The sequence below is a fragment of the Anoplopoma fimbria genome, chromosome 19, assembly GCF_027596085.1.
Source record: "Anoplopoma fimbria isolate UVic2021 breed Golden Eagle Sablefish chromosome 19, Afim_UVic_2022, whole genome shotgun sequence".
Taxonomy (NCBI): domain Eukaryota; kingdom Metazoa; phylum Chordata; class Actinopteri; order Perciformes; family Anoplopomatidae; genus Anoplopoma; species Anoplopoma fimbria.
In genome coordinates this window covers 25,243,239-25,258,512 of record NC_072467.1, presented here as the reverse complement: position 1 = coordinate 25,258,512, position 15,274 = coordinate 25,243,239, and the positions used below count along the sequence as shown (strand labels likewise).

The 15,274-nt window shown below is 39.9% G+C and overlaps 1 protein-coding gene and 1 non-coding gene across 2 annotated transcripts in view; both read right to left on the bottom strand.

Moving 5' to 3' along the window:
- Positions 1-1,660: 1,660 nt before the first annotated feature.
- The window catches only part of eif4g2b (eukaryotic translation initiation factor 4, gamma 2b), a 16,702-nt gene continuing 3,088 nt past the window's right edge, over positions 1,661-15,274 (bottom strand). Inside the window, exons 3-21 of the mRNA XM_054619632.1 lie at positions 14,315-14,380; positions 13,540-13,665; positions 11,699-11,801; positions 11,418-11,549; positions 11,111-11,177; positions 10,860-11,011; positions 10,588-10,698; positions 9,407-9,589; positions 8,988-9,129; positions 8,131-8,294; positions 7,915-8,013; positions 7,350-7,478; positions 6,791-6,895; positions 6,003-6,218; positions 5,660-5,918; positions 5,254-5,458; positions 4,291-4,499; positions 3,317-3,438; positions 1,661-3,189 (exon numbers count right to left, since the gene is read on the bottom strand). Of these exons, the coding sequence (XP_054475607.1) occupies positions 3,124-3,189; positions 3,317-3,438; positions 4,291-4,499; positions 5,254-5,458; positions 5,660-5,918; positions 6,003-6,218; positions 6,791-6,895; positions 7,350-7,478; positions 7,915-8,013; positions 8,131-8,294; positions 8,988-9,129; positions 9,407-9,589; positions 10,588-10,698; positions 10,860-11,011; positions 11,111-11,177; positions 11,418-11,549; positions 11,699-11,801; positions 13,540-13,665; positions 14,315-14,380 (2,656 nt within the window). The 3' untranslated portion in view covers positions 1,661-3,123. The remainder of the gene's footprint in view (positions 3,190-3,316; positions 3,439-4,290; positions 4,500-5,253; positions 5,459-5,659; positions 5,919-6,002; positions 6,219-6,790; positions 6,896-7,349; positions 7,479-7,914; positions 8,014-8,130; positions 8,295-8,987; positions 9,130-9,406; positions 9,590-10,587; positions 10,699-10,859; positions 11,012-11,110; positions 11,178-11,417; positions 11,550-11,698; positions 11,802-13,539; positions 13,666-14,314; positions 14,381-15,274) is intronic.
- Positions 7,576-7,742, bottom strand: LOC129108951 (small nucleolar RNA SNORD97). Its single transcript, XR_008531964.1, has one exon. It is a non-coding gene; the product is annotated as a small nucleolar RNA SNORD97 (small nucleolar RNA).

The following is a 15,274-nucleotide window of genomic DNA, read 5'->3' as shown; positions in this document are numbered from 1 at the left end:
ATATATATAAATATATAATACACATGTTAAAGCTACCAGTTCTCTCGTTATGTGTCATTTTGTTCAGGAGGGAGACCCGGTGTACATCTCCACCCCTGAATCCAGCACCGAAGAGCCTGAAAGGAGTTCATCCAGGTAACGCTGTGGCCACCAGAGGGCGCTAAAAACAGCAGCATGTCAATAAGCAGATAGAAACCTTGTATCTCCAACAAAATGTTCCTGTTTTAGTTGGATGACTCATGGCATTTTTATCCAAAGGGTTTTATGGGTCATATGGGTAAAAATCTATGCATTCACATTATTTAAAAGCATGAAGATATGAGTGGATTTCTGAATGAATCCGGGGTCCTGTATTCATTTGACAATTCTATATTTTCCTGTTTTGCAGAGGTTATAGAAATGATGTGTAAAATCTGTGAAATTACTCTGATGTCTTAGGTTCTTGTTTTTAGAAAAATTTGTAAAAAAATAGATAAATAAAAAAAAAATAAAAATAAAAGGTGAACAGAAACAAATATTACTCCAAAAACAAAACTGTGAAATGTCAATTGAAAGGATTTCCTCCTGAGAGGAATCTGTAGCATTTTAAAGGTACAACCACTCACTCATTTGTAACTGAACCCTCTCTCAGGACCATGTTCAGGGTCTCTGCCCCGCACACAGGGAGGGACCCGGGCCCGAGTCACTTCGACGAGCTGCCCGCCTTCGGAGGAGAGCGACCGGACTCTGCACCTCAACGCAGGAGCAGGAAGGTGGTGGAATACTTCTGGATCCCTACGGACCAGGAGTAGTCGACCATTAACGTGTTGACATCCCGGGAGAAGGATGAAACCTGCTTTGAAACGAAATATTGGTTACTTATTATTATTACATCAACCTCCATGCCCTGATCCACTCTTGCAACATGTGGAAGCCTGATATCCATCACCATACAGCATGAATCGACTAGGATATATATATATTTCTTTGTTTTCTCAAAAACTCTACTCCTTCTACTTGACGGTGCTAACAGCGCAAACAATGGCAACAGTGCTTACAGAGTTTAGCTTCGTTTGTATTTGGGCTTGTAGCCGAGCCTCCCCTACCTTGCAAAGTGTGAGTATAAAAAGCTCACCTGTGTTTACCTGATGTGGGACCAGAAGCTGGGCACTCCGGGACAAGGTCGTGAGGTCAGGAAGGAAATATCAGCTGTAAACCGCCGTATGAGAGCAGTGCAGAGCAGTGGCCAGCTGGGGGCGCTCACATTGACATGCACTAAAAGCATTGTTTGCCACTTCATTCTCTTCTCAGGCACATTGCTCCACTAAATATTAACATAGTCGTTTGATACTATTAAAGCTCTGAATTTCAATTTTATTATCCATAATGCAAATTGTACATTTTTGTACGTTTCTGAACATTTGTGACATTGCACTTGTTAAATATATACACTCCTGAAACTTGCCTTGGTTTTCATTTAATAGTGTGGTCAAGAATAGAAAGCATATTTAAGCATTTTCAAAAAGTTTATAAAAAGTTTCCTGAAATTCCTTAAGATCTTTTCCAGAAAACCGACTAAGAATCAGTTTTTTTGTCCTCTTAAGTTTGCTAGCGAGTGAAGCAGTTTAACGGGGAGTTTGAATACATTAAGAATAGCAGTATAAATAAAAGTGAAAACTAGTTTTGGTGCTCATGTACTGGACTTTATTGACATTAAAGCAATAGGAGGTGCACAATAATTTTGAATACCGTACAATATGATCTAAATCCATTGCCTTTGTACATAAACACGGCTTGTCGGCACAAATCTTGGACTAAAGTCGCCGTTTCTTATTTATTTAACTGTTATTTATCTTAGTAAAGGGCAACCACTTACAACCTATGTAAAAAGGTTTGCCTATATTTTGCCAATCTAAGAAAAATATAAAAAATGTATTAAGCATTCAAAATAAACAAGCCAGTTAATTTGCTCTGAATTCTGGGCGAGACAAAACTCCAACCGTTAAACAGGTACGTGTCCCAGAGGCAGATGAGCTGTTGAATTAATAAAAACAAGCCTTTTTCTCTTCATGCTGAAATATTAACACTTGTAAACCACGTGGAGCTTCACAGGAAAAGTCTGCTTCAATAAATTTTATTGTGCAATTAGGCCAAAACTAAATCAAATACTTCAGCATCTGCTTGGGCTATAGGTTCTTAGTAGATGTCATTATCCTAGCATCAAAAACAAACTAACAAAAGCCCATCTGACTAAGAGGTAGAAACACAGGCAACTCTGAAACGTTACGGTGGCACACCAATGATTACAACTTCTTTAAAAAAAATATTGTAACATTAGGCGGATCGTGAGTCATTTAATAAAAGACAAAGAAAAAGGGACAGGTGATAAAATGAGTTATCACAAAAAAAAACGAGGGAAGATGCTCATCATCATCAGCGACTACGGAGAGCACTTTTATTTAAAAAGAACAGTTGTTTTTTCTAGTTAGCATATGTTGATGAAACACCGACCGTAATTCATTTTTTTAAACGTTTTGCCAGCTTATGCCTCGCTCTCATTTTTGTGCCCTTTCAGAGGATCACAACGCGGGTCACTGACAAGATCCTTTTTTTTGTTAATAATATATAATATACGTATAGCTAGCTTTAGCAAAGAAGACCACTAATTTGATATACTCTGGGGTACAACAATCCTACGCATTCTTAAATAAAGCACTTTGCTACGCGGGAAGTCTCGAATCAAAAAAAAAAAGAGTCGAAATGAAAAACATGCAATACAGTGGAAAAAAAAAAAAAAGTTACAAACTTCAGCCAAAAGAGTTTAAAGAAGAAGAAAATAAACACATGTTGAGCCACTCCAGACTTTAGAATTCATGTAGCTGATCGGGACACAGATCCAGAAAAATCAAACATCCATCAGGCAACAGATCAAATGAGGCTTCTCAGCCCATCGTCGCGGTTACGGCTGGTAACACATGAAGCCCTACAGGTACAAGCTTTCGGTTTATATTTGCACGACAGAAGCAGCTAAGTGCCACGTGGTAGTGGTTTAATTAAGATTGGAGTTAAATAAAAGGAAAAAGGCGAGTGTGCTAATAAGATAACGGTTGATCTTCTACGCCATGATGCTTCCTCTTGGTTTCCTCAATCTGCTTCTTCCTCTGACTCCTCCTCCTCCGCCGTCTCCAGCCAGGTGAGCCACTGGTTGACCTGACAGAGGGAAACATCACGTCAAGTCTTGTGCAAAAAAAAACGTGTTTACATGATGTGTATGAGTAGCTGAGGATATTCGGTCTCTCACAAATCAAATGGTAACAGATGTGAATGATTACGTTACCTGGAATAAAGATTTTCCTTTCCCCGGGAATTCTTGGGTGATGTCTTCTTTCCATGCAAGGAAGGCTTCTTCTTCAATGATCTCCATGTCGTAAAAGTTTACAAAGTAGCGCAGCAGCATGCCTACGTGGAAAGAATATTAAAAACAATTGGCATTATTGAATGTTCCCACCAAAAAACAAGCAATTTTGTTGTAAAAGTAACATACGCTAAAAGTAAAAAAATATCGTTAAAATAAAAACAGTACAAGTACTTATAGTGCATTGAAATTATTATAAATCCCTCAAACACTTGACTAAAAATGATGACCAGATTATTTTGCTGTCGAGCGATATATATTCAGCAAAAAGGAGTATTAGGCAAAGGTAAATCAACCACTGTGTTCAAATGTTATCTTGTAAAATGCAATTCTTGGTGAGAAACTTGAATAACCACAGTTGTTTGAAGTTGTTTTCACAGCAATTTAAAATAGATATTAGAGGGGGACGTATGACCTGTTTAACCTCCTCATTAAAACTACCAATGACAAGATTTTTTTCTAATCAAAAGCAAGTATTTAAATAAAAATACTATCTTTTATTTTGTAATCAGTTGAAGTGTGTTATTTATGCCCATATCCACTATAGATGACAATTAGAAAGTAAAAGGATAACATTTACAATTTTGGACGGTTCACATTGACACATTGAAAAAAAGTTTGCAGCCTTGCTGTTTGAGTTATAGTTCTTACATTGGCACGTAAAAAGAAAAGAAAAGCTCCAAAACAACTGCTATCGGTGCATCTCTGGTTGTCAGCGCTCTCTGGTGGACTAACTATGTAATGGAGACACCACTTCTTTCCTACCTCAAACTAATTTGGGCATTTCTTTCATGAAATTTCTAGTGACCGACATATACATGGACATCAATATATTTGCAAAAAGTTAATAATCGGTTCAATACTAGTAGATTGCCCAAGACTCGGCGGTACTGTACCTTTAGGGAACGCGCTGGCGTTGCAGTGCACCTGCAGGGCGTAGAGGGCGCTGACCTGTAGCTCGGTGTGGTCGTGCAGGAACTTCTGCATGACGGGCTTGAAGGCCAGCAGCAGCTGTTTCTCTTGCTCCAGCTGCTCTTTGGAGGGCGCCGCCAGCTGCTCATCGCCCTCCGTCATGCACAGCTCCTGGGCGATGTACTGGAGGAAACTGGGAAGAGATCGGAAGAACATGTTGATTAGACCTTTCTGATTAAATATAACATTTTGAATAAGTGGTCTTGCGTTTCTTTAAATGTATACACCCTTGCAGAAAATAAAAAAAAGACCTCCACCATGACTAAAATCTTATTCTGAAAAAAAAAGTGATTTAGTTTTATTGAAAAAAATTGTTGGCAGCTATTTTAATAATCAATTAATCATTTAAGTCATTTTTCCAAATGAAAATGTCAAACATTTGCTGGTCCCAGCCTCCTGTTGTCTAAATGAAATCATAATATACTGAATATGGTTGAGTTATGTACAGTTTGTTAAATTAGACAAAACATTTAAAATATTTTATTAACTAAACGATTACTTAAAAAGATTTTATCATGATGAAAAAAATAAAAAAATAAGTTGGCAATGTTGAATTTTGCCATCATAAGTGAAACATATACCCTTATTAAAAAAATATTTTTTAACTGAAAGTATTTTATAAGAAATAACACTCACAAAATATTGCTATTTTTTTAAAATCTTACTTAAGATTGATATTTACTAAAACTTATTTACACACAAAAAAAGACATTTCCCGTCCATTTTAAGAGTTTTAAGTATATTTGATGTATACTCGAGTATGGGGAGGATATTGTAAACTGCAATTACTTTGACCTCGAAAGTTATGAAACACCACTTTCACTGTTTAAATGTTAATTTTGATCAACTTCAACTGAGCCTCAGTGTTCATCAAAGCTAACCTTTACCTGGTCATGAGGATGTTGACAAAGCCTTTATCAGTGTGAAGCTTGGGCGAGATGTTGTCTTTAATCCACTTGTAGATGGACTGTGGAGACGGGTCTGCCTTTATCTGTTTCAGCAGCTCCTTCTCCAGCTTCAGCAGCGGGAACAGGAAGCTCAGGCCCTTCCCCTCCAGGATCTCCAGCATGCGGTCCTTGTTCTGATCGATTTCTGCAGATAAGAATAATTCATATATTCAGAATTAGGGCTGTGTATCAAACTAATTACTCTTTTGGTATCGGTATCACTTTAAGGGTACTGGTGGTACTGGCATCTTCATTTTTATAAAGAATTCCCAGCCCTTGTCACAGTGGTTACAACTCCCCCCTCAGTGAGATGCATTATGGGAGGAGTGGGACTGTTCAAAAGTACCTGGGAGCATCTTCTGCATGTTGACCTTGCTCTGCTGGAAGAGGTCGGTGAGCCACTCTCGGTCCTTCAGCTTGGCCGTCTGCTGCAGGCAGAGCAGGAAGAGGGGGAAGTGAGTGCCGTTCTCCAGCGGGTGAGCCAGCTCCGCCACGCTCACCAGCTCTGCGATGATGGCCCGGGCCGCAAACTGGGCCAGGTAGGACTTCACCAGGGGAACGTCCAGCTCGATCTTAGGGCACTGGTCCAGGACGTTGAGGAAAGCCTGGGGAAGAGCAAACGCCACAGCATGAATAACGACGCAATCCCCTTCTGGTCTCTCATCGGTGACAAATATGGATGCTTCTACCTGCATGAAGTTCTCTCCAGTGATGAGGCCCTCAGTGCGGAGCGTGTGGATCAGAGTGCTAGCGTGCTCCTTGTCCTCATCAGGACGGTCCAGGGAGCACACGATGATCTTGCTCAGCATCTCCGGCAGGAAGTGCTTGGGTGCCTTCATCTCTCTGGCGCCGTTCACGGCCTCCGTCAGGTTCTTACTGTTCAAGTACTCGGTCACGATCGCCTCCTGAAATTGGAGATTTTAAGCACAGAAAATGTGACAAATGATTTGATCTCTCATCTCCTTGGTAGTGGACCAACACAGACGGGCTACCTTTAAAAGATAAACAGCCAATCATTTATTTTATAATCTGACTAACTTTGTGGTCTTTAAAGTGAGGAGAAATTAGATTTTTATTGTATTATTTAACTTTTTTTGCACATGCATACAACTTTTGTTTCCAAAGAATATGAAAACAACGTAATAAAGATAAAACTAATATTGTGACGCATTGCATTTCATAATGACGCTCTCCTTTTGGCTTGTGTTATGAGTTCCTTCTCGTTCACCATGCTTTGTGGGTGAGAGTCAACACCATTCATATTTATACAACCAATGTGTTTATGATCAAAAGGTTTACACAAGCACAAAGTTCTTCATAGGTCTGGCCTCTTCACAATAAATGCAGTTTTATTGCATTCCTAATTCCTCCTCTTCATTACACTCCTTGATACATTTTTTTATTATATATATTTTTCATATTATTTCTTATATATTGCATACATTCTAGAAAGATAGCAGTTTCTTGTTTTGCCTACCGTCATTTTGAGCAGTTCCTCCCTGGCAGGAGGAGGTTTCTTGTTCGTCTTCTGAGGTTTCTCTTGGATGGGCGGAGGGTTGGTCTTCAGGCCAAGCTGTGGAGGCTGAAGCAAAAGGTCATGTGATTATTACAGATGTAGTGCCACCAGGGAACCATAACATTTTATTGGTTTTATGGTTCAATTTGTACTACCACATGTCTAGTTAGCTAGCAGACAGTGGATTGTTTGTTCGGAGCATGTGAAAAATTATTATTATTATTTAAGAATTTACAATACAACATAAGATTGATTCAACAGATTAATCAAATTCTACTTCCCATGTTTTAGCATAATTAAGACCTTAAGATTGACCTTATACATTTTAATAGCATTTAAGGCTTCTTTTCTGCTGGAACCCTGTTTATGATGATTGGTTTGGCCAGGATTCTTTTTTCATTTCAAATGTTTCTAAAACTTTTTTCTTCAACACTTTTTTTCTATTCTTTAAATTGGTTCTAGCCCTGTTATCCATGTTTGTGGAAGTCAAAATAATCAGTGAGTAGGGACCGCCTCTTACCTGTCCCAGAGGAGGGGTTTGAGTGCGAGGGGGCTGGGCGCTGGGAGGCATCATGGTGAGGATCTGGGGCTGGAGCTTGGGGACCTGGTTCTTGTTGAGGAGGAATGACTGAGCAGGCCTGAGACTGATCTGAGGGACCAGGAAGTTTCACGCACACAAAGCAAAACGTCAGGATCAGCCATGCTATGAAAAAAAAACTATATACATCTGAACATCAACTCCAACGATGCCCTCATATCTCATAATCGCAGTCAGTGGACCAGCTACCAGTTTGAGGAGAAGAGGAGGAAGGAAGAGAAAGATGGAGATCAAAGACAGAGGACAAGGTAGAAGAAAGACCGGTAGCAGGTTGTGTTCCTCAGAATAACGCGTCTTTTTATAATCACTGGGCATGAAGACTTTAACACCAGCAGGCCGGACGTCACAAAACAGCCGTTTATGTCAGTGTGTATATATCTCAACAACAACAAAAGCACATAAATTGTTGAGTAAACTTCACAACTAAATAGCTGTTATGATGATTCTGTCCATCTCCTGCAGCCTAGCTAAAGCTAGTTATTGTTACCTCATCTGCATTGAGTCCTTTCTTGCCGAATCGTGGAGGCATGTCCTTGGACTGGACCTGCTGCTGGGCCATGTGGTTCTGGAAGTGCTGGTTCTGAACCTGTCCAAAGTCACATGGGCACAGTGGGTCACTTTCTTAAGCTTTGACCTCAGGATTTGTAGAGAAATATCAAATCGGTGGCAGTCTGAATGATATGAATGTGTGAGCGAGGATTACCTGGTTGGATTTAACGAAAGACTTTGGCCCTGCTTCGAACTGAGACTGTGGTTGAGGGGCGATGTGGCCCGTGTGGCCGTTGAAGAGCGGGTTGGTGCGATGGCGTCCCATTGTGGGCGAGTACCTGTCCTGAATAACCCCTGGGCCAGTTCCAATCCCACTGCCTGAGAAAACAAAAACAAAGATGATGTTAGAAGAGGTTTAACACAGAGGAGGGAGTCCAAGCAGGAGATTATTGGAGTATTATATTAAACGACTGCCTCGAAGTGATCATAAAAAACTGATCAAACCATTTCACATCCCTTTTGGATGATCATTTTCGCACCAAAACAACTTCAACAGGGATTATTCTTCAAGGTAAATTAAGTGCTTTAACCTTCCAAACCAGAAAACACACTGGGGGTTTTGAAAAGAACGTTTTCTTTACAAAAAAAACAACAAAAAAAAGCTTAAAGAAAAGACACTTTGTTTAATTTCCAACGGTCCTTGAACACATCAAGTGCGACAAACACAACACTATTTGAAGCTTAGATTTGTTACATTTCATCAAAATCACTTTATTCTACATGTTTCATTTAAAATGTTACCCAAAATAAAATTGGGATATAAATAAATAAAAATTAAACAATGAATGCCACATCGTAGACCAACAGTCACATGAGAAAAAAAATCTGTTCCATTTATTACCATTTTCTTTCACTACACAAGATTCCATTGTTTTTCTGACTTTTTGTAAAATAAATGATCCAAGAAATTCAACACTTTTTTTGTGATTCTGAAATTAAATAAAAAACGAAATGAAACATGACGAGATGAGACTACAAAAAGGTCAAGACAGCAAAGAACAAAGCCCCTACCTGACATCTGCCCAAACATATCGGCCAATCCTCCGAGTGTCTCCCTGTCCAGTTTCATTCTGTTGTGCATGAAGGGGCTTTCCAGGAAGAAGTCCATCCTCATCCCATGTGACATGGGTGCTGGGATGAAAACACCCAAATCCTGCAGGAACACACAGGAAAAACAGCTGGTGTCATTAAATTGTCCCATAAATCAATCACAACTCTAACCCAGATCTAAACTTGAATTTCTAACATTAACTTGAGGGTGTTATCAAACTAGAAACTCAATTACATCTTGTGCCTATTTCATCGCCAGGACTTATTTTATTTTTTTTAAAACACACACCTCAACCTCTTCTGATGTTGGACATTAACTATTAAACATCCCATAATACGGGCCATCTAAACAAGGAGCCCCGTAATGTCACCTGACTCACTTTCACCGCCTCCTGACGGATTTGCATAATCGTCTTTGGTCCGTTGTCGATGAAAGCCTTGCGGGGGATCCAGTTGTTTTCTCGCAGTTCCGCTGTGTCTTGCAGCAGGAAGCGGATCCTGGCGGGCAACTCCTTGTTGTTCATTAAGGATCGCATACGGCCAAAATACTGATCCATTAAAGACTGGAGGAGAAGGATGGAGATGGAGAGAGAGAGAGAGAGAGAGAGAGTAGAGGAGTGAGGACATGACAGAGTGTGAGAGTACAGTGTGGCAGCAGGATTTATGTTTAGCGCTGGCTTTGAGCCTAGTGGGGCTTTAGGTGAGCTTAGCGAGGGCCTGAGATGACTCAGTCCACCCAGGCAGAACCACAAAGGCAGAGAGAAACCAGAATGTAAGATGTCTGGTTTGCATTTAGCACCTTGATCATTTTTGGAACAAACTTTTACTTCTGCATGCAAAAGCATAAGTAACTGGCTGCCTTCAGGGTTCATACACATTTTTACCAATGCATTTCCATGACTTAAAAGGAACATTTTTATGAGCATATATTCTCTGAAATTTCTATATATGAAACTAAAATAATACACTTTTTATGTCAACATTTACCACGATATCTTTTCACTAATATCAATGGCAAGCCAACAACAAGCTGTCAGGAAATGTGACATGAAAATGCCGGCTCGTGTCATCACATGACATTTTTATGCTCACTAGCAACTCAGCATTTTCACCAGCCACATTTCTGCTGTTGTGAAATCATGTTTTGTGTTTTATTTGATTAAAGTAGACTGGAGTGCTACAATTTACTTCAAGAACTAGATTTAAAATCCTTTTAAAATTCAAATGACTACTGTAAATACCAAAAACAAAACTACACAAAACATAAAAACACTACAGTCATCAAACATTCCGCTCTGATAAGGTTGTTTGTAAAGCTCCTTTTGTATGAAAACAAGCACCCAATTACAACAAAGACATCAAAACAGTAGCTTTTTTTTTTTTTGCATAAATGGTGGTGTGGAGAGGAGTAATTGAGAAGATAACTAAACTGATAAAAGCGTGAATAAGCTTTTGCAAGTGTAGTCCCTTGTGTGTTGAATTAAGACATGTCCCACGCACACACTAAGCACATACACAGCTTCTCCATATGGCGGCCATTCATGTACTGTGGAGCCGTTACCTTTGCTTTCGCATGGTCGAGTCTCGGCCCCACAGTTCTCATTATCTGACAGAGGCACTCCAGATCTTCCCCCATATCCTTGAGCTGGACTCTCTTCTTCTTTTCCAGAAGCTTCAGAAAAAAAGATTGAGAGAAAGAATGCAGGAGGGTTCATGAAGGTATGCAGTATTTCTTTTGACTCTACCCCCTGATGTGCAGTCTTAAAACAATGATAAAACCTGACTTCAAAAGGCACCAAATTTCAAACACACACATAAAAAGAGTGCACATACTGTTTTGATGCACTTATGAAGGATAGATTCGTGGATGAGGTCAAGTTTGCCGAGTTCCCCGATGAATTTAATGTTGCCAAGCATCTTGATCTTGGCAATGGAACGCTGCTCCTCCTCCTCAGAAGTAAGAGGGTTGTCATGTTTGTCATAGACTGAGGGGATGAGGAGAAACGAGAGGTTTAGTGGACACGCTGTGAGGACATGAGCTAAAAAAAAAAAAGATACAAGATATACAAAGGACAAGAACTTACTTTCAACATTTCTGGCGCGGTTTTCAAATTCATCTTGAAGTTTGGAAATCAGCAGTCTTCTGAAGGTCTGTTACAACAAGAAAAACACATCATCCGTTGGTGAAAAGAAATATGAAGACAAATAATGTCCATAGAAGCTTAGATTAAAAGAAATGAGTTTTAAGTAACAATTCAGTTTCAAAGAGGTATTAATAATGACAACAAAGTAACCATTCAGAAAAACCCTCCGCTTTGATTGAAGGACAGAAAACTGAAACGTTATTAGTGATATAAAAGGAGGAGAACAGATTCAGTCAGCCACACTTACTGTGCTCTGCTTTTGGGATGTTTGGATCTCAGTTGATGGGCCATCAAAGTTTGGTGCGTCCTCTGCCAAGCGCAGACATAGCTGAGCATAGAGCGAGCTATACTTCGGCTCTTCTAGGGCTTTGTCTACAATCTAAGGAGGAGAAAGCAGAGTAGGAGAACCACTCAGGTGATTAGAAAACATGTGTCCCATTGTGAGTCTCTCAGAGCAGCCAGGCGAAAATATGGACGAATGCATTTCAGTTTAGCAGAGGAGACTTGGGAATAAATATGTTCCCTTACCAGCAAGATGATTCCTTTAAGGACGAGTTTTGAGTCTACGCCCACGTTCAGGAGCTCAAGGCATAGCTTGTCAAACCTATCAGGCGTGAGTTTGTTGAGTGTGCTAGAAAAAGAGGAGGGAGAGAAGATGTTGGTATGACATAATAAAGGGGGAAAAAAAGGCCTCTTCGCTTGTTTTATTTATCCAATATTATCCCGATCACCATTTTGGCTTCCCAGAAATTAAATGAACATTATCAATTGCGGTACTTTACGTATAAAATGTTTGCTCTGTTCATAGATAACTCTGAAGCCAAGACTTTGTCAATACACCTGTTCAACAAGCAGAAACGTGATGTAAACATGTAGAAAAGTGAGATTTAAATCTGCTCTGTCCGCAGTGTCTCACCATCGGTCAATATGTTTAACACAAGCGCAGCGAGTCGTATCAGCTAGGAGCACAAACAAAAGCTGTCTGTCTGTAGGCAAACTGCTTATATCATTTTCCCTGTATTCTGACATTTCTTATGATGTTTCTTGTGAACGCTGCTGCTGGCTGAGTCAAACCAAGCGGTGCCTGCAGGCAGTGAGTCACATGAGCAGAGGGAGGAAGGACTGATACCAAGAATCAAGACTGCAGATTTGAAGATGGGTGTTTGTTTTTGGTCAATAAGTCAAACTCACTAAATGATTTGTTTTATACTGCATTACGTCTCAGTTCTAGTAATTAAACAATCGTCTAACCACTATTTTAAAATCCTTCACTGCCTGAGCACTCATTCTGCAGCTTCATTTCTTGTGATGCGACACGGTGCAAAAGAGCCAATAAATAATGCTCAATTAATCCAAAGGCTTTGTTTACTAAATCTCATAATCAACATTTGCTTTCTGATTCTTTACGGGCTTTGAGCAGTGTGTGAGGTTATGTTAGACACCTTGATTTACTCATCAGGGATTTAGAAAAGCATGTTTGCGACAAGAGGAATCATGCCCAGGATGATGAGGAGGGAGACCAAGAGGTTACCTTTTTTTTATTTATTACGGTATATATGACAACAAGAAAACAGCAGTTTGTGGTTAGATGGTTATACATAAATTGCAGAGTCTAACTTCTGCCTCCTGTTGTGGTGTCCAGTTCGCCTACATTCCCGATGGAAACACTGTCATCTCCATCACCATGAAGCTGACCTTTGATTTTCTGACAGCAACTATACATTTACTTTAAAGGGGACATATCATGCTCATTTTAAGGTTCATACTTGTATGTGTACATGCTTTAATGTAGAAAAAAACTCACATTATTTATCTCAAACTGTCTGTCTGTCTGTCTGTCTGTATGCATCTGGATTCACCCGGTCTGAAACACCCCGTTTTAGAGTCTGTCTCTTTAAAACCTCTGTATATTCTAATGAGCCTGCATGTGGCATAGAAAGGGGGAGCCAAATCTGATTGGCTTGTGAAATCACATGTTTTCTGATCTAGGCAGCCCACAAATAATGAACTGGGTTGTCTCCTCTTTCACCGATGTGGGTTGGTAAGCACTCCAGATACCCAAGTGTATGTGCACAAGCACTGAGAAGATGAGGTTTTTCTTGATATGTGCCCTTTAAGTCAACCTGACCTCAAGTCCTGTAACCTTAGTTCACTGGCATTTTTATTTAGGAGAGCTCTTCTGGCTGTACTGAATTAAATTTGGCGAGACAAACCACACTGTTATTCAAATGGGTTTTGTAAATTCTGCAAGAACTGGACTTCCGGGTAAATCGGGATATAAAAAAAAAGTAAAAGAGGAGGGACCAAAAAATAAAAGCCCTTTGTCCCTTGGGATGGATAATTAACTGCATACAGGGGTTGAATCTTACCCCCTCACTTTCCTGAAGATTGCATCGTGACGCTCTTTTTCGGTGCTGGAGTTGACATCTCGTCTAGTGCTTCGTGAAGGAACCCATTTCTGACCGCTTTGCCCTGGGGTTTTCCCCAGGAACTCGCTGTCAAAGTACAGAGAGAGACACTGAGTACCACTGAATCAGGAGACGACGTGGCTGGTACAGAAAAATACACCGCCCTTGCAATATAGTTATTGTTCAAGCACAAAGGGTTTTGCAGGAATCTAGTCAGGTGGTGCAGATGACAAGCTTTAAGAATAAGTATATAGAAATCGCCAATATTCTTTCTGAAGGTCTCATTCACTTATGTAGGTCATTTAGAGGCATCAGTATTATTAATTGAGATTGTTTCATAACCAGATAAGTTCCTAATGGTAAGGTCAAAATAAAATTCACCAGTTGGGTTAAGATAAAAACCATGCAAAAACAAAACCCATAATGTTTTCACATAAGTGTGAGTACTCTGCTCGGCTTTTAAACACTTTCCTCCTTTTTTTTTTACCCTTTATTATTAAAAATAATCTCAGACAGCCAAGTTGGTAAACATGCGTGTGCCGTCTGCAGTTGAGTGACATCATGTAACAGGACTTCTGGGTATTCAAATCCGAGTTTCCTGGAATTTTGGCCCTTTAATCAACAAAGCTGTCTCGACCACTTTTTCTGCAGTGTTGAAAACCTACTAGTGCCGTAGTGCTAATCATTAAATCACTTCACATTAAGTGTGCTATGGAATTTTTTTAAAATGACAAACCTGTTGCCGACAGTCTTGGGATAGTGCTGAGGTGCGCCCCTACCACCTCCTCCCCCCGAAGAAGCACTGGATAAGCAAACAAAGGAAGGAAATACATTAGTTCATACAAAACTGAGCAACATGGATTGAGCCCGTAACTCGACCTCATAAGAAACAAGATTAAGGGGCCGCTTATTCATACAATCAACCTTTATTTACACCAAAGACAAGGGAACAAGAGCCTCTGCTTACAAGTGAGATGAATAAACATGTTTAATACCACAAATATAAGAAAAGGAATCTGGAAGAATACAAATAAATCTGCTTTAAAGATATAAAGAGCCTTTATTAAATAATATAAATTGAACGTTTAACTGGATGTATATTTGCACTTGATTACCATATTGAGGAAGATTAATTATGTTTTATAACTGCAGGGTTAAAGCTGTCCATTATCACAAAACAATAAACCACAGACCAGCTGAAAGTCGACACTAAATAAGAACAATGGTTTGGCCTGGCTACCAGCTTCATGAATAAACATGGCGTGATGCATTTTCAAGTGACTGTCACAATCAGTTGTTGGGGAGCCGGAGATGCAGCTTCAAGAAGGGCAATGCACACTCTTAAAGAGCAACGCCAAATGCCACATATCTAAAAGGTGGTGGCGTGTGCATTAATGGATGAGTCAGTCAACTGAGTGGAACAAAGCCCAGGGGAGGCTACTCTACACGCAGCCCGGGGTTGGCTAATGTTAGATCTTCTACAGTTAAAACCGAGGCTTCTCTGTTCATGTTGTGCTGTTCACACATTCCAGTGATTTCCATTTGGTGATATGGACGGAATGGAAAAGTCATTATTGATTTGCATTCATTTGGTTTATCTGAAACACAACTTGCATGTTTTTCTACTTTCACCTTTAAGCTGAGCAGTTTGGATCAGCTGAAGGTTTACTTTCTGTTTTGACAGGTTGCCATTTAC